The sequence below is a fragment of the Octopus sinensis genome, linkage group LG18 (genome assembly GCF_006345805.1).
Source record: "Octopus sinensis linkage group LG18, ASM634580v1, whole genome shotgun sequence".
Lineage (NCBI taxonomy): Eukaryota > Metazoa > Mollusca > Cephalopoda > Octopoda > Octopodidae > Octopus > Octopus sinensis.
This window is the reverse complement of record NC_043014.1, coordinates 29,895,170-29,914,796: the sequence shown is the minus strand read 5'-3', so window position 1 is coordinate 29,914,796 and position 19,627 is coordinate 29,895,170. Positions and strand designations below refer to the sequence as shown.

The 19,627-nt window shown below is 35.0% G+C and overlaps 1 protein-coding gene across 1 annotated transcript in view; it reads left to right on the top strand.

Annotated features, from left to right (window-relative positions):
- Positions 1-17,821, top strand: part of LOC115221325 — a 48,523-nt gene extending 30,702 nt beyond the window's left edge. Inside the window, exons 7-9 of the mRNA XM_029791496.2 lie at positions 5,619-5,652; positions 6,504-6,604; positions 14,978-17,821. Coding sequence (XP_029647356.1) covers positions 5,619-5,652; positions 6,504-6,604; positions 14,978-14,994 — 152 coding nt within the window. The 3' untranslated portion in view covers positions 14,995-17,821. The remainder of the gene's footprint in view (positions 1-5,618; positions 5,653-6,503; positions 6,605-14,977) is intronic.
- The last annotated feature ends 1,806 nt before the right edge of the window (positions 17,822-19,627 follow it).

Below are 19,627 nucleotides of genomic sequence, written 5' to 3'. Positions count from 1 at the left end.
CATAAAACAATGATGCAAGATTTTAATTTAAATATGAATTTTAAGACAGGCAGATTTTGTATCTTAGAACCAGAGGTCTTAGATCAATTGGTATAAAAAAAAAGTTTAAGGTAATGGAAAATCATAAAAACCATTCATCTTCTACCCTGAATTTTGTCTTCAAACCTCATTGATTGTACAGTTCTATAAAATTGGAAACCTTTTTCCAAATCATACATCAGTAGCCTCTTACTCTGCATATTTTGGTGGATTCTAAGTTATTGCCCTTGTCATTAATAAGCCAACACTTACCAACCATTGTGCGTGCTCAACTACATTCTACTTTTCTCCTTCTTCTTTTTTCTTCACTACTAGAAACAGTCTCTGTTCTTTTGAATTTGCTGACTGTACCATGCTACTCTTAAACATCTTACAGTAGCTTAATCCTCATTCCTCAGTTATACACTAAATTATTTATTCCATCTTCTCCAGAACCTCTCCCAGCCATCTGAAATTTCCTTCCCTTTCTACAATGAACATTAACTGTATTTTCTTATCCAGTCATCTTTACCCACACTTCTATCTAAGAAGGATTACAAGTGCAAATGCCTGTCCTGTCTTTGACAAATTTTTAAAACTCAATAAAATCCTCAGTAGTTGAGGATGACCACAGTGTAAAATGCTACAAAAACAAAAAGGTCAATACCTTGTAAACATTCAAGCAAATTTTCTTTATACTGAGTAAAAGAAAACAAACATTTAAAAATGAATAACTGGAGAATTGTTTTTGCTATTATGTTGTTATTGAGATGAGTGTAGAAGAGTACAAAAAAATATAGGTGTATCGAACAGTTGTATCTTTTAACATTTCGGGTTCACTCTATTCAAGTGTCAGTTTTGCTGTTCATTCAAATGAATAAATAAAGTACCAGTAATATACTGTGGTATACTTTATTACATAGGGTATAGCCTTCTCTTTACAAAATGTCTTAAAACAAAGTGAGAAATTTGTAAGCACATGCAAATACTAATTTAGCAAAAATGATAGTAGGGTATTACTATACTATTATTATACATTTGGTTTAAATCTCATTATTGATCTATTTCTAGGATCATTAAAATGAGTATCAGTCATATATTGCAGTCAGTTTAATTGACTATTTTCCTTAAACTGTTGGTGATGTATCTATAAACAAGCACATCACCATTATCATTCCTCTTCTAGAGTGTTGGACAAAATGCCTTCCAATATTTGCTCTAGCTTCTAATGTTGAGAGTTCAAATCCAGCTGGTGGGAACTTTGGCTTTTCATTCTTCTGAGGTCAGTAAAGTACCAGTCAAGTACTCAAGGTGATAGTATCAACTAACCCCCACCCCTTCTCCTTAAAATGCTGACCTTGTACCTTAATTAGAAACAATTGTAAACAGTGATCTGATAGAACCATTTGAGCACTGTTAAAGTGCCTGCAGTATTTCATTTAGCTCCTTACATATATGAGTTTCCATTTGCACCACCACATTCCTTAGGAGTGTACAGTATTTCTTGGGTGGGGAGTGGATGTTGTAGAATTGTGTTTATCATCATTATTATTATCATCATCATTATTAAGGCAGTATGCTGACAGGTTCATTAGCAAGTTGGAAGAAATACTTAATGGTATTTTGTCTGTTGCTATGTTCTGAGTTCAAATTTCGCCAAGGTCAGCTTTGCCTTTCATTCTTTTGTGGCTGATAAATTAAATACCAGTGAAGCACTGGGGTTGACATAATCGACCAGTCCTCTCCCCCAAAACTCCAGGCCTTGTACCTTTAGTAGAAAAATTTATTGTTATTATTAGATTGCTATACCCATTTGTCTTGAACAAAATGCCTTGTGATATCTAGTTACATTTGTTTGCATTCTGAGTTCAAATTTCACCATTGTCAACTTTTTATCCTTCTGGATCATGGGTTCTCAACAAGGATCCATATGACCCTGGTGGTGGGGTCCATGTGAGATTGGAAGGAGGCGGGTATGCTAGCAAAATGGTAAATTGAGAATCTGTAGTAGTATTTTAAGGGTCCATGAAAAAACTTTGATTCAGATGTATTCATTGAAAGAAACAGCTGCGTTTTGCTTTCTAACATTTTACATACAAGTTGTTCAACCTACACATACTCTTTTACTCTTTTACTTGTTTCAGTCATTTGACTGCGGCCATGCTGGAGCACCGCCTTTAGTCGAGCAAATCGACCCCGGGACTTATTCTTTGTAAGCCCAGTACTTATTCTATCGGTCTCTTTTGCCGAACTGCTAAGTGACGGGGATGTAAACACACCAGCATCGGTTGTCAAGCAAGCAATGCTAGGGGGACAAACACAGACACACAAACATATACACACACATACATAAATACAGACATATATACGACGGGCTTCTTTCAGTTTCCGTCTACCAAATCCACTCACAAGGCATTGGTCGGCCCGGGGCTATAGCAGAAGACACTTGCCCAAGATGCCACGCAGTGGGACTGAACCCGGAACCATGTGGTTGGTTAGCAAGCTACTTACCACACAGCCACTCCTGCGCCTATGTTAATGTATGAAAAACAAAATAGGAATTTTTGAAAGAAATATCTATGAAACTAGTTTTTAAACATAAAATAGCTATGGAGGTCCACCAGAATAAAAATAGATTAAAAAATGGTTGAGAACCACTGTTCTAGATTGTCAATAAAATAAAGTACCAGTCATATACTGAGGTTGACACAATCAACTATATTCCACATCATACACATGTACACAATCAGTTTGAAATAGTCATTTTTATTAAAATTCTAAAATCTGGAGACTGCACTTTCAACTAACTACTTCTTTTCATCATCATCAATGTTGTAATTTTGTTTCTCATTTAGTAATCTTCATATTGCATGTCAGTGTTGTAAATGCATTTTTCACTGTTTTTTTTTATTTTGCCTCCAAATTTTGTAAATCTAAATTGCATGTATAAACCCAGATCAATCTTCACTGTACTTACCATCTTCTAATTCCAATGTTTCAATAGCATTGACTCCTTTATCTCTCATCATACAATCATTGTGCTGTTATGTTTCTCTTTAAATTCTGAAGGAAACCTTTTATTTATTTATTTATTTATTTATATGTATATATAAAACCATTGTCATTTACTTTAGCTTTTCATGCACTGATTTTAAATCATGCCAAACTCAACTTTGCCTTTTATCCTTCTGGAATCAATAAAATAAGCTCCAGTCAAGTACTGGGCCAGGGCTTTGTTTGATTTACTCCTTTTTACCAAAATTTTAAATCTTGTGCCTATTTGAGAAACCATTATTATAGAAGGGCTGAGGGTAGCAAGCTGACATAATCATTGGCATACCAGATAAATGCATAGTGGTGTTTTGTCTGTCTTTACAATCTGAGTTCAAATTCTGCCAAAGCCAACCTTGCCTTTCATCCTTTCAGAGTCAATAAAATAAATACCTGTCAAGTACTGGGATCAATGTAATCGACTGGCCCCCTCTCCCAAAATTTCAGGCTTTATGCCTAAAGTAGAAAGGATTATTATTAAGGCAGCAGACTGGTGGAATCTTTATTTAGCACACTGGGCAAAATGCTTCACGGTTTTTCATCCGTCTTTAGTCTGAATTCAAATTCCACCAAGGTCCACTCTTTCTTTCATCCTTTCGGGGTTGATAAAATAAGTACCAGTTACGTACTGGGGTTGATATAATTGACTAGTCCCCACCTCCAAATTTCAGGCATTGTGCCTTTAGTAGAAACGATTATTATTATTATTAAGGCAGCAAGCTGGCAGAATCGTTAGTATGCCATGTGAAATGCTTAGCAGCATTTTGTCCATCCTTACACTCTAAGTTCAAATTTGACTTTGCTTTTCATCCTTTCAGGGTTGATGAAATAAGTACCAGTTATGCATTGGGGTCAATGTAATTGACTATCTCTTGCCCCCAAACTTGCTGGCTTTGAGTCAAAATTTGAGACCGTCGTCGTCGAGTGAGAGAGCAGTGCATGCCATCAAAGTGACACTGGGGTAAAATATACAAAGCCCAGTATACCCATCATGACTACCCATTTGATAAGGGTATAGCAGGCACATGCATCACAACCATATGTGCGTGACCTGGTGATCTCATATCAAGATAAACAGCACATGACCTTGAAGGTGGGGCCTAGTTAGAATTTTCCTGATTGCTTATGGAATCATGTTTCCAAAGGTGAATTATCCAAACCTCTAAGAATTCCTTTCAACACATGGCTATGATGCTCCTCAACTGCTCATGATCAGAGATGCACATATCGTCAGCCACTAAGGGGCATGCTCAACTGGTTACGGTCAAACAACTGACAAGCAAATCTGTGGTATTGAGCAGAATATTTGCTGTAGCCCATCTTTTATATCAAGACAAAACAATGTACATGAGAACACTTCCAATCAGTTATGATCAGAAGCCATGAGTGCCACTGCCTGGTACTGCATCAGGGCATTTTATTATTATTATTATTATTCTCAGAGCTCTCAATTTTACTTGCTCTGGTTAATTTTGTAAGAGCAAGCAACAGCCTGTTGTCAAGTATCTCAAAGTTTTCTTCCATGATACTCAACACCCAAATAATAGTCTCAAAATCCTCACTGTTCCCAATAAAGCATTTCTATGAGCACGTTCTACCCTTATGTCAATTCCACTTCCTCCAACAAATTTCTCAAACCTGGTTGTTAATGCTCCTAATCCCCCTACAACTACTGGGATGACAGCTACTTTCTTCATTACTCACATTCATGCAATTTTGTCTTTTAGTAGCTTGTACTTCTCAATCTTTTTCAATTCTTCATCATCCACTCATACATCTCCAGGTATGGCAATATCTACGATCTTGGTTTCTACATTGACTACCAGATAAGGGATCGGGGGATCATGTAAAAGGCTTTCTCCATGTCAATGAAAGTCAGTTACAGACGTTTATCTTTGGTTAGGTATTTCTCCTGCAGCTGTCTTATCAGAAATATAGCATCAGTGGTGCTTTTCCCTGACAGAAACCCAAACTGCATCTTGTCTAGATTGACTCTCTCCCTAATTAGTTAGGCTGTGACCCTCTCTATGACTTTCATTACCTGATCCTATAACTTGATGCCTCTGTAATTATTTCTATCTAATGCATCACCTTTACCTTTGTAGCAGTTGACTATGGTGCTGCTAAATATCATTATTAATATTAGATAATGTTTTCTATATAAGTAACAAAAAACACAAAATATATTTTTAAAATATTGTGATCAATACTTCATTTTATTTAAATTGTTCATTTATTCCTGTTTTCATTTGATTCTAACAACTGCTCTGTTGTGACAGCAATTTTGTTGACATGAACAAATATACCAGCTTTTGATTCACTGTGTAAAGCAAAGAGCGAACTTCTTTCCATAATTCTTTCTTTGATTTCTCTTTCTCTCTCTCTCTCTCTCTCTCACTCACACACACACACACACATTTGCATAGTAGGATTATTTTTGTTTTGCCAATTTAGTATAATTTAGTTTATTTTACTATCAAAATTTTCACTAAATTTTGTATAATCAAAATGTTATTTGAAAATATTGACAATTATTTTATATTCTTCAGCTGAAAGGAAAGAACTGTCTGACAATGAATACAGGTATCAATTTTATATTTTTTGTTTGTGAATATTGTTTACTTCATTTATATAATGCTTCTATAAAGAAACAAAAATTCCCTCTGCTGGTTTATGTTGCAGCTGCAAATTAACTGTTTTTACCTTGAAGCTGCATGTGATGGGAAATTTATATTATACTATGGGCACTTGAAAGAAATTCAGCTGTGTTCCATCAAAAATATTTCCTCAAAATGAGCACTTATGGTTCATTGGATCATGCAATAAATAGCAAAATTTAGTGATATGTAAACCATATTGCACCAGGATTAAAAAATAGTTTGTATATTTGTTGCTCCATGAGACACCTACCAAAATTATTGGAATATTTTCTGCATTACATACCCTTAATAATTCTATAGAAGGAAGGATGTTAACACAGAATTACTCATTAGCCTTTGAGACTCTATGCCTAACATGGTTTAAGACCAATTCATTGTTAGGTACCTTCATTGGCATTCATTGCATTGCAAATATTAGGACCAAGACCCAGGTTCCATCAGGTGTTCAGACTGGACATTAGCCTTACTAAATTAAGAATGAGGCCTGCAAAGATCATGGATACTGTCCTTCTTTACTTGAACAACTTGATGAAGAAGAAAAGAAAGAACAAGGAACCTTCGGAGTTGCATTCTAAAATTTGCAATCATTTGATTTTTCTAACATAGTCAGAGATGTGCTTTCAGCTTTTGCTATAGTTCAAACCAAACTTTCATCTGATTTCAAACCATCACCACTACCATCATCATTGCTATTATCACTTTCATTATCATTACTATCATCACCACCACTATCACTATCACCATCATCATCTTATTACATCTTTACTTTTTCAGCAATAATATTCCAATGAAGAATATTAATAAATCTTCAGTTGGGGGACGAAGAAATAGAGAATCTCGTAATGAAAACGATCAAGAAAAGCAGGCAATGACAGGTATTATTATTGCTCTTTTTCATATTTTTCTTTATTCTATAATTATTCAAGCTACAGATGTCACATATCAACAGTTGATGAAGTAACAAAGACTAGCTATTATTTTTTCTCTATTATCATGAGCTCAATCCCTGTAAATATGTCTTGATACAAGCACAGCACATATTAACCAATAAAAAAAAAAACACCTATTTTTTTCAAAATCAGATGTTGCAACTGTACTTCTATTAAGTTGTTTGTGTCTTTATGGAAGTGAACACTTGGAGTCTTAAGCACCTATGTTAATAGAAAAATCTGATATCCCTTAGGAAACTGACAGTCTTTGTTGGTTGTATGACCCTTATGTCATATTGCTAAAGAACAATCATGAAGATGGGACACATTCATTGTCTGGTGACTGTGTTAAGAACATTGATTACAACCTGTGGTTTGGTTTGGTTAGCTTTCACTTAAATACTTAGGTTTGTTCAGCTTTGACATAGACAGTACCCATCTATCATAACTCCAAACAAACACTGGATATGCACCAATGGTTATCTAATACAAAATATCTCAACTCTGATGGATTGAGACAAGACTGAGAAGAATGAAAGTGACACATATCCACATTGATTTTTATATCAATGCTATTGATCCCTCATGGACAAAACTTGTACATATGTCATAGTGAAGTTTACTTAATTCACTCTCTCACCATATAAAGACTTATGTATCCACTAATATTTACACAGAACTACCACAATGACTGTGTGTAAAGATTTTACTTGAGACTATCACACAATGACTTGTGCCTTTAAACAGGACTATCACACAACAACTGTGTCTCTTTACACAGGACTTTCACACAATGACCATGTTGCCTTTATACAGGACTGTCACACGACAACTGTATCTTTACACAGGGCTGTCTTACAATAACCGTGTTGTCTTTACTCCAAACTATCACACAATGAATGCATCTTTATACAGGGCTGTCACACAACAACTGTCTTTACACAAAACTGTCTCACAGTGGCCGTGTCTTTACACAGGACTTGTGCAGTGACTCTTTTTAATGGAGGGTCTCCACTCAGTGATGGTGTTTTTCACAGGACTGACACATGACAGACAGTAACTTTGTCTTTTCTTTGTTTTAGCTTACCAAGATGATCCTGAAGCATGTAAGTTACAACTATATTATGCAGAACAGTTTTTATTTTCCTATTTATGCAAGGGGGGTGGGTTTGTTTACTTTCAATATTTTCCCATTCACCATTTGCTTCAATTTACCACCTTTCATCTAACTTGTGTGCTGGTGTTGGCATTTTATATTAACCCATTCAAAACCTAAAATCAAACGCATTATCTAACATTTGTTTGGTTACACGTTCAGTTAAAGAATTCTGTTTGTTTTTATTCAGTGTTTGCATATGATTTTCTTATTCTTTTAGTTCATTTTGCATCTTGATTATGAATTTATTTCTTCTGCTGTAGCTTCATTTTATAAAACAATTCTGTGACTTGTGAGAAAAAAGGGCTTTTCTTTTTTTATTTCCTTATTCATGATGGTTTTATATTCTGTAAAACCTTTAGATGTTTTATATCTTGTATTTATTTATGTTGGTATTTGAATGTTTCCTTATTGCCTCTGCATGTTCTGTTTTGTTTAGGTTTTCTACACTTAACACCATCCTATAAAAGTTGAACCTGCTGTCATTAATTAAAGTTATTGTATATTTTTGAGAACCTAAACTTGGATTTTCTCTGATGTTCTCCCATCATGGACTGTGTTTTAGTTTCATTGACTTTGATTGTTGCTTTTACTGAAAAACAATTCTTCTCTGAATTTTAGTATTTAGTCAGGCTAAAATTAATAGTCAGTAAGTTGTATTGTAAAGATGTAGTTTAGTAAATCGGTCTGTTTTACTTGTGCAGTAAAGTTATCCACTTGCCTCCCACTTCTCTTGTCTTCTACTATTATATTTGACACTATTGAACTTGGTATAGTGCACACTTTACCAGACTGTCGTGGATGGGAAATTAAAAGAAGTTCACCTACCTTCCTCTTGTCAACCACCTGTCTAGTAGTAATCTCTCCAATGATCCTACCCTACCCCTGTCACCAGTATAAGCAGCTGCTATCCAACCAATCCGGGAGTGAATTCCCTTATGTCCATTTGTGATGCTTCCAGTGGGCAAAAAGAGGACAATACTTGCCTCTCTTCCCCCACTTCCCTTCTCACACTTCCACCTCCGGTCAGCCCCTTGACCATTAATGGCATGATCCTCTTCTTCCAGCTCATCCCTACATGTCCCCCTGATCTCAAAGATCACCTCCTCACTTCACTCCATGTCGAAATCTACCACCCACCCGGGTGGGCGTTTTGTACGTTGTGATCTTCTTAAGCTGGGAGCCTCATTCTCTTCCTCTCCTCCAGTCATCATCCAATGAAGCAACAATCCTATGAACAACTAAGAAATGTTGTTTTTGGAATTGACAGCTGTCACTATTCATCTGTTCCACTGAGTTGTGCAGCATGCCTTTGGTGACTTGACCCAGAATTTATCTCCTACCTCCATGAATATGGGCCCTCTCACTTCCTCAGGGTATCCCACCATTCATATTTGGCACAGACTCTTCGGCCTGTTCTGATTGGGGCAACATATTATACCAGAATACTGCTTCCAGCGGCGAGATGTGTCCCCTCTCTGCCATGGCCTTGATCGTTTGATGATGTCTTTCCACGATCCCATTTCCACTTGGCCTGTATGCCACTCTGAAAAAGCGGTGCACTTACCACCTGTCAAGTATCTCTTTCAGTGCCTCTGAACGAAACGCTGTGCTGTTGTCCATCAACAAATCATCCACAGGGCCCCACTCTAAGAATACCTTGTTTAGAATACGTGCCATTCTGCTGCAGTGCATGCTCTCAGTTCCCTCCAAATGGAGATATGGCCTGGTCCTCAGTCAACCACCAAGAGATATATCCCCTGCCAGTAGTGTGTTACATCCACTGCCTGTCATCTCCAGTTGTGCTCTACCGAAATGTCTCCCCGCTCATGCACACCTGGAGCAAGGTCGATGGATTGACACCTATCACAGTTCCCAACCACTGTCTAGTAGTAATCTCTCTGACGATCCTGCCCTACCCCTGTCACCCAGTATAAGCAGCTGCTACCTGACCAACCCAGGAGCCAGTTCCCTTACATCTATTTGTGATGCATCCAGTGGGAAAAAGGAGAACAACGCTTACCTCTCCCCCTCCACTTCCCTTCTCATGCTTCCTCTTCCGGTCAGCCCCTTGACCATTGATGTCATGACCCTCTTCTTCTGGCTCATCCCCACACAGATTTAAGTAGTTGCCTCTTATTTCAACAACCACATGATAAACTGGTTTGTCTTCAACTGGCAGTGATGTTGGTTCTCTCAGTAAGCTTAATGACATCACTCTGTCATGTTTGTTTTATTCTTATGGAATAGGTGTCACCTGTCATTCTGATAACTTTTAGCTTTTACAATGGATTTCTTACATACAGTAAAATATCAGTATTATTCCTAAGGGATTTGAGTTGTTTAAAACCATAACACTATCCAACGAGGTGATATTTGTGTGGTCACTATTAATAATAGCTGCAGCCGAATTCCCTCGAACCACACTCTGCTGTCTTAAAACAAGGACAGTGTAGTTTTAGATATCCAAAAAGATGGGATTGTCAAAGCAGGAATGCCTCAAATCAAGTCTCTTCAATTAGGAACTCTTGCTTTTATCCTTCGATCAGTTTGTCCTTTATATTATATTTAAAAGTCAAGGGAAGCACTGATATCTAGGGAATCAATTACTGATTCTATTTATTTACTTCACTTTTTAATAACATTAGGCATTCCAGATTAATGTTAGTGTTATGATAATTAATATATTATTAATGCCTTAAGCACTGACCACAAACATGTCTGTGATTAAACAGGGTTTCGTGTTTCATCTATTTCAGTCTTCTTTGTGTCCAAGAGTTTTCATGTTAACCATACAGTCAATACAGAATGCCTGCTGTTCTTCAATAGTGTTTTTAGATATACTTAAATATTAAACTCAAAGAAACGGTTGATCATGTAACTGTGTCATTGTGTTGTGTATCCTACTTCAGTATCACTGAATTGACCAGACTACTGGATGTTATACACTGTTGTTCACAATGCACTACACATCATTTTAACTTTCAAATGATGTCATGCCACTTACTGGGCAAGCAGGCCAACATTCCCCTGAATGGAATGGCAATCGATCAAAGGATTACCCATTTACAAGTGAGTGGAGCAATAAGGAATTGTTTTGCTCAAGATCACAAGCCAGTCTGGTAGTCAAAACTATGATCTTGTGGTTGTGAGTGCAACATTCTGACCATGAGGCCATGTGCCTTCACTGTTTATGTAAAAGTGTTATGTAAAAGAGACATTTAATATTTTGTAGCTTTATGCAGTTCAGGAAAATTTTGGTGTAGGTTGTAGTTATAAACATACATTAGGATCAGAATCGAAATCGATCAATGGAAATTGCAGATGTGTTACCAGTGCCGGTGGCATGTCGAAACTCTACTTGTGAAGACCCGTTGAGGCAAGTGAGGATCAGAATGGAAATCGATCAATGGAAATTGCAGATGTGTTACCAGTGCCGGTGGCATGTAAGAGAACCTTCCGTTTCGCGACCGTTGCCAGCACTGCCCCGTTTCGTGTCCGTTGCCAGCCTCGCCTGGCCCTTGTGCCGGTGGCACATAAAAAGCACCATCCGTTCGTGGCCGTTTGCCAGCTCTGTCTGGCACCTGTGCGGGTGGCACGTAAAAAGCACCCACTACACTCACGGAGTGGTTGGCGTTAGGAAGGGCATCCAGCCGTAGAAACACTGCCAGATTTGACTGGGCCTGATGAAGCCTTCTGGCTTCACAGAACCCAGTAGAACCGTCCAACCCATGCTAGCATGGAAAACGGACGCTAAATGATGATGATGATGATGATGATGATTAGTGTCATTTTCTGTCATAAACTTTGCTGTGGTATGTTAGTTTATTCTTTTGGAGCAGTTGTCACCCACTGTTCATCATTCAGTTGTAGTTACTTCAGCATTAACTCTTTCCTGATGTTGATTTAGACACTGAGTTCAAACCCAATATTCCGTTTCATCCTTGAGTTAGTATTTGGAAAAGGTATCAGACTCTATAGGCCACAGTTATCAAACCTTATTTTATAGAAATAAAGATCAACACAAGTTGATGGTGTGCAGGATATGCTTTGATACCTGCCTCAGCTCTTTGCTATAATTGATTATTGTAAATGCGTGATCCTCCTTTAATTCATTTACACAATTGAATGTCAAGTTTATTGGCTGATTTCAATGTCACACCTCACCTCCTCCTTACACATTGCATTCATCCCTCCCTTCATTGCTTTCATCATTTTGGTATTGTTTACATTTAACATTTTTTATTTCAAACTTTTCCTTCTGCTATGATATCAAAATATTGAATGAATTGTTTATTTCTCATTATTTAGTCTCAGTGTTCATCCTATTTTGTTGACTATATAATTGTATAAGCTTTTTATAATATTATTTTTATAACACTTTGTTGCAAAAAGTGTATCTTTCTTGGTCTCATTTGATGTTGTTGCTTTTAAGAAGAGAATGAAATCTTTCTATTATGACTGCACACATGGCTGTGTACCTCTGGTGAATATATTTGTAATTACTCAAAAGTCTCAAATGTATGTCATGTGAACTTCATTAAATTAAAATCTTGGATCATAACTTTCTGATGCACGGGGTTAATACTTGTTTCAAATCATTTCATTTATCAGTTGACAAGGCTGCTTTCAAATGATGAGTGGATCCAAACTTCATTACTAATCAATTCATTGGAACTGTAATACTATATAGTAAACTATATTAGTTTACTATTGTCTCTTCCGTGTATTTCTGACACTTCCAATAAAGCATCTCTCATTTCTACTAGTGTCCGCATCTCTGCTCTATTCCCTCTATGGTCCCTCTTCACTTTTTGTCAACATTGGAGTATTATTTCTATTTGTTCCAGGCCAAAAATATCTGTTCCATATGTTTCTATCATAAATAATTATTACTATACTCAGTGTAGTACAATGTAGCATTGAAATAGGTTAAGTTTATACTTGTCTAGTACACTAGTTAATTTTGTCTCCTTGGTCTTGAGCTAGTGACGGAAGCTTTACTTGATTGCTGAATATTTTAGAAATAGCAGCAAAGCCTTCATCAAACAACTGGAAAATGTATACATCACGAAGTGTAGTTCATGATAAACTATTTGCAAAAGGACAGGTGGTCATGCTTGGAGCACTTTTGATCATGACTGAAAGATGAACAAGATTAAGAAAATTAATAGTCTGAAATATAATTGAGATAAAATATTTTCTTTAAATATACCTCCACTACTTTTTCAATCTATTTGATCTCCAGTTATCATCATCAGGCATCTTGTTCCTGGATATGTTCATAGTACTGTACTGGATTTGAACTAGAGAACTTTATTTCTAAACTATGGGTATATTGAAGCTGAGCAGAATTACAACTTTGGCTTTCTTTGCTTTTTGTATTAATGCTACATGCAAACAACAATTCATTTTCTTCACATATCAACATCTAACAGCTAAATCTACTCACTTTTTCCGATTGAATAACATCAACATTTACAGGAATTCTAAAATATTCCTTTGTAAAATGGCTTCTCTTAAAAATGGAATTAAAAGTTTATCAAGTCTCACAAGTAACTGATTTTCTGTTAAATATATTAATCTGTGGAAATGGTGAACTAATATTTGATATATCAACCACATACCAAATTGACCCCAAATCTTGTAAAATGAATTGAAACTTTTGAAAAATGTTTGACATTGGAGAAACAAGTCTTTCTGTGGAAGAACTAGTTTGGCTCGGGATGAATGAGCCTGAACCTGGAGGGAAAAGTCAAGAACAAGTCTGACTTTGGAGGAGCTGATTTGATTTATTGGAACAGATGATTTAAACTTAAGAGAACATTCTCTTATTTGCTATCTGCAAAATTTGCCCTACAACATCAGAAACTAATTCAAGAGAATAATTCATTGTTACAACTAAACTTACTAAAGTAGGTTTTAGTGATATTAGTACTTTACTGATTGAACTGTTAGTGTTCACTTCCTAAAAACTAATATGCTGCATTTCTTGGTTGTTTCAAATGAATTTTTCAGTTTTAAGCAGCTACAAAATATTACTAAATTAACAGTGGTAAGTTTTATGATTTCTGCTTAAAAAAAAAACTGTAGGTATGTATCCAAGTATAAAACTGTACCACTACTTGAGTATATAGCAATTTTCATTGTTATGTTCATTCTTAAGAGAAATGGAGCCCACTCACAAATGCAAATTCTTGAGGATAAAGTTAGTTTTACTGAAAAAATTAATACATATGGCTTCAATGCATTAGAGCAGCTTTTTAAAAAAGCATCAGATACTTTTAGTCATTGAAACCAGCATATACAGCTTGATATAACAAATGCATGTGTTTTGAAAAGTTTCACTTGGATTATTTCTTGACTTTGTTAAAAGTAATTTTTCATTGAACAGTTATTGATTGGGATAATATATGAAAATATGATTGATGCAGACGATTGATTCAAATTAGATATTTCTAATATGCAGCTTTCTTAGCTACTTCATATAAATTAGTTTTTAAGATAAAAAATATTTGTAAGTTGCTAGTGGTAGATTTCGTAATTTATATTTAAGCAACTGTTGAGTTCTTTAGCATTTAAATGATACTCATATCTTGTCAGCATATAAACTGTTCTCTTGTGTTCAGTATTTTAGACCATACTCTTGTTTTCAACATTTTAAGCCATACTCCTGTTTTCAATATTTAAACCCGTTTTCATTATTTATACTCTACTCCACTTAATCTGTATTTAAATTATACTCCTGTCTTCAGTATTTTAAACCATACTCCTATTTGAACCATACTCCTTTTTTCAATATTTAAACCATACTCCTGTCTTCAGTATTTTAAACCATATTCCTGCATTCATGATTTAAACCATACTCCTGTTTTCATTATTTAAATCCTACTCCACTCTAATTGCATTTAAGCCATTGTTCACTCTATCTGTATTTAAACCATACTCTTGTCTGGTTTAAATACTCTGTATTTAAATCATATTCTGTCAGTAATTAATTCAAACTCCTGTCATAACAGTAACAGAAGGTGTTTGAGACATGCTTTTGTTTATTTATAGGAAATGTGGACTTTCCAAATCCAAGGCTATTCACCACTCTTATATGTGTTTATAAAATTTAAAGTTTTTTTCTCTCTTTTTTGTTTTTCTTTCAATTTCCACAGGAGCTGCCAAAGCTTGAATCCTCTACCAATGTTATCAGCCTAAATTTCTCCCATGGAAGGACAGCAGCAGCAACCCATTTGACCTGAAACAGATGAATTGAGACTAATGAAATTGTGTAAAGCATGTGGAGCAAATGTCTAAAATCCACCTCTTCTCTCCATTCTCCATTATTCAACATCAATCAACAATTTGACCAAAGTGTCTTAAAGCCGCACTGGTCATTTCAGCCAGAGTGGTCAACATGGTTACATTTCTTTTTGCTGTTCTGTTGCATTGCTGCCCTCTTCCAGCTGTTCTATAAAATCACTACTATTTTTCCCTAGATAAAAAAGCTGCTAATCTATGGATATCACTAAACTCTCTGTCTCTCTCTCTCTCTCTCTCTCTCTCTCTCAAATATAAGTTCAACCATAAAAAAATAAAATAATGCTGTGTTCTTTCTCTTCTTTCTCTCCTCAGTCAACAGCATTTCATTCCTTTCTCCTTTCCTGTTAGCAATTCTTTTTTATTGCTGGTTTGTAAGTAGTTGTGGAGAATTTAAAAATACTTCTTTCACCTGTTTTTTTTAAACTCTCAAACTTTCACGTATACATACAAACAAGCACACTCCTTACTTTTAAAATTTTATCAAGATGTTAAATTTATCCTCTTTAATTTCTCAATTTCCTTTAATTTTAATTTTAATTTTTTTGTTTCTCATTTTGTTTGTGAATATATTTCTGCATTTGAAAATGGCAAAAAAAAAAAAGGCATTTTATATTTTTGATTCATTTTTTATTTTTGTAAAAGCTTAACTATTTAGATAACCATTATATTCCTGTAAAATCATAAATATGATTCTCTAAAATCATAACCACCCCAGTTGCCCCGTATTTGTATGATACGTTTTGAAAATCCCTCTATAAACACAAAATATTGAACTTTCTATTGAAAAATTCACTCTTTACATACTGCTGCTTCAGTAAATTCCTCAGATCCCCACTTCTGCTACAGTAAAAGATAATCAGAGAATAATTAATAACCTTGGAATTAACTAAAACAAAATTTTCTTATAAGTTGTGAAATTTGGTGGCAGGGCAAGGCGCTTGCTTGAATTATCTCCCTTCACTCAATGTATGTCAATTGAGTTACATAACTTTGTTTACTGTTTACTCGCAGACTGACTCCAAGTGAGCCTAGAGGAGTGGGTGGGGGGGAAATTTCCTGCATCATGTAACATGCACAAACTGCTGCAACACTCCCATGGTTGTTGAAACTGCTTTTTATGTCTTGTGATTCCATGACGGTTTTCTCTTAATAGTAAATATTCTTGAAAATTTCAAGATTAATAGTCTAAATGACATCATCATCATCACTAGCAGCATTATCATTACCATCATCATAATCATTATCATTTTTCTTGAACCATCGGATCTGTATTGGTGTTTTTGTTTGAATATTCAATAGCATTTGGCTACTTGCAAGAACTCTCTTCAAATTAGCTCTTTGAAAGACAAGCTTTTTCTTTGAGCATATTTACAGGAATTACTTTTGCACATAATACGTTTCATTCTGTGCTGAAACACTCAATAATATCACCTTATAATTTCTGTTCTCTGCATTTTCCCACAATCTTGCTTGAGTTTAGGTTTTGTATAGTTTAGCTTAACTAATACAGGGTGCTTATCTATTTTTGGTGTCACAGACATGATAGGAATGTGAGTAACAACATAGACATCAATGTTATTATTGCGATGTTACTGTTACTCACTCTTTCAGTCACACACATGAACAAATACATATATAAAGGGTTATATAAAAAAAACTCTTAGCAACATCTTACCTCTGACCTATAAGATGGGAATCCCTGAATTAGATAATTACTGTCCAAAACTCACTTGAAGTTCAACTGAAATATACATGTCTAAGATAATATATATTCTGCCAACTCCTCTGAACCCCTTACACATTTTGAAATTTTAGTGTTGTATTTCATAGTGTAAATTTACCAAATTTTTAGTTTTAAGTCTACTGCTTCATAGCAACATTGAGTGAATAAACATTATATTTTTATTGTTTTTCTACATTACTGATTCTTAGTGCTGCTTTATCATACCAAGATTTTAGGTTCGCTCCTGTAAAACTTCCTTTAAATATAACCCCTAGAATTCAAGGAGGCCAGTGATGGTCAGCACCAGTGAGATTTGATTCAAATATGTTTAAGAAAGTGAAGTATGTTGTAACAAGGGAAGAAAAAATCTAACACCTCGAGTCAGACATTTTTTTTTTTTTTTTGAAGGCCTTCATCAAGCCCTTTTGTCATTCTGCAATAAGTCTTGCCGAATATATTAGATTTTCTCTTCATACCACCATGTGCCATTTCTTTCATTTTGTATATGGTTTGTTTATGCTCCTTTTTAAACAAGTAAAAAAAAAAACTACCCCATTACGTCAACATTTAAGAGAAAGTAAATATCTTTTTAAAATATGCATTTCAACAATTTCTCTTCCATTAACAAAATTTTCTTTTGCTCACAGATACACATTCTGGCTTTCTGTTTATTTTTTGTTGTTTTTTTGTTTTATATAATGTACTATATATATATATATATATATATATATATATATATATATATATATATATACACACACACACACACATACACACGCTGTTTTCTTAAGTTCTGAATTGCTACCCCAAGCAAGTTTTATAGGAAAAAAGAAAGAAAAGAAACAAAAACAGGAACATTCGTGATCTCTCTCTTGACAAAGGGGGAGGCACAAGCAAGCTTGGTTAATGCTATTTTACTACTACTTTTGTTTAATTTTTTTAAGAAACATATTAGATAAACATTCCAGCTTCTTCCATTGTTTGTTTTTTTTTATTTTTCATTTTACTTTTTGTTATTTTATATATTTATGTATATATATGCATATGTTATATATGTGTGTTAGTTGTGTGCTTCCTAAATGTGTAGTCTCGGGTTCAATCTCAATGTGTGGTACTTTAGGCAAATGTCTTCTACTATAGCTCTTGGTTGACCAAGGCTTTGAGTGGATTTGAGTGATTGAAACTGAAAGAAGCCCATCACACACACACACACACATACACACACACATGTGTGTGTGTGTGTTTGTGTGTACCTTTGCCTTGACATCATGTAATATTTGTAAATGAACATCACTCTCATACAAGGTATGTTGTTTAATTGAAGTCTTCCATGAAATACCTGTCTAGCCACAGGAAATATTACCTTTGTCTGGAAACAGGCAAGGGTTGGAGCAGGAAATTCTTTTGGTTGTAGATTTACCTCAACAAATTCTGTTTGATCCATGTAAGTATGAAATAGCAGATGTTAAGTGATTTTATATATATATATATATATATATATATATATATAATATATATATATATATATTATATACAAATACCACTGTTATCATCACCATTTAACATCCATTTTCCATGATAGCATGGGTTGGATAATTTGACAGGAGTTGCCAAACCAGAGAACTGTATCAAGTTTCACTTTCTGACTTGCATTCATACATAATTGTATATATGCATTTTCTATAATCAGCTTCTTGAGATAATTTTATGCTCTCATTTTCCAAATTGTGTACCCTCGTCTATTTCAACAGAAAATGTACAATAAAGTATTTTTGATTAAACCAATTGGGTAAACATTATAGTTGGATGAGTGATAAAATAGAAATAAAAATGGCAATGATTAATTTTGTCTAGCAACTGTTGGTCCTTAAAAACATGCACACCTAAGTATGAGTGTACATGCATACAGGTGTATGTGAAAGATGGTAGGACACTTGATAACACTTGACTGCCTAGTATCCAAAAATGTTGGTAAAATCCATGCAGTGTATCCTATGTAAACTTTGGTTGCACAAGAAGTGTAGTGGAATTGAAGGTAGACTGACAGATGTTTATGCTAGATGTACATTTGTAGTAATCCTTCAGAGTACCAGTAAAATTGTTTGCAATGCTCAGAAGGTTCTCTAGAAATAGAAAGCTCCTGTTCACTAGATGACCTAATCAGCAGTAGAGAAGGGTGTACTGAAAGTGTAGTGACCAGAATTAGATTAAGGTATAAAAAGTTCAAGTGGCTATTACCATTGCATGTGTAGAAAATGTTATGATGCATAAGATGTGGTCACTGAATGCAGATGTGTGAAAAAATGAGGCATGATCTACTGAATATGTAATGTTAATGTACATGAATGACAAAGCAGAGAAGAACCAAGAGAATTGGGTATAAGAAGGATCAATGACAAGACTTGGAACTGAGTAGTGATGAAGACTGATCTCTGGAAGCTGAAGCTTACAAAAAAAGGTGACAAAACGAATGCAACAAGTGGTGAGATGTGTTCAAGAGGACTTCTTTAAATCATGCTAGTTGGAAAAGTGGTCAAAAAATTATTTCTGGTTTGTTATGCTTCCTCTGTAAGGGATACCAAGAGAGGTAACCCTGCGCTAACAGAAAGATGTAGCCTTATAATAAGTCAGTCAATAGTGACTGATTTTTTTTACTCGTAGATCTCCTGGTATGAACAAATACATTACTAGCATGAAGCAATGATGAGAAATAAACAAACTTTAGGTTCAAATATATAGGTGACATTTAACTTCTAAAGGCAATTTTACTGTAGTTTAC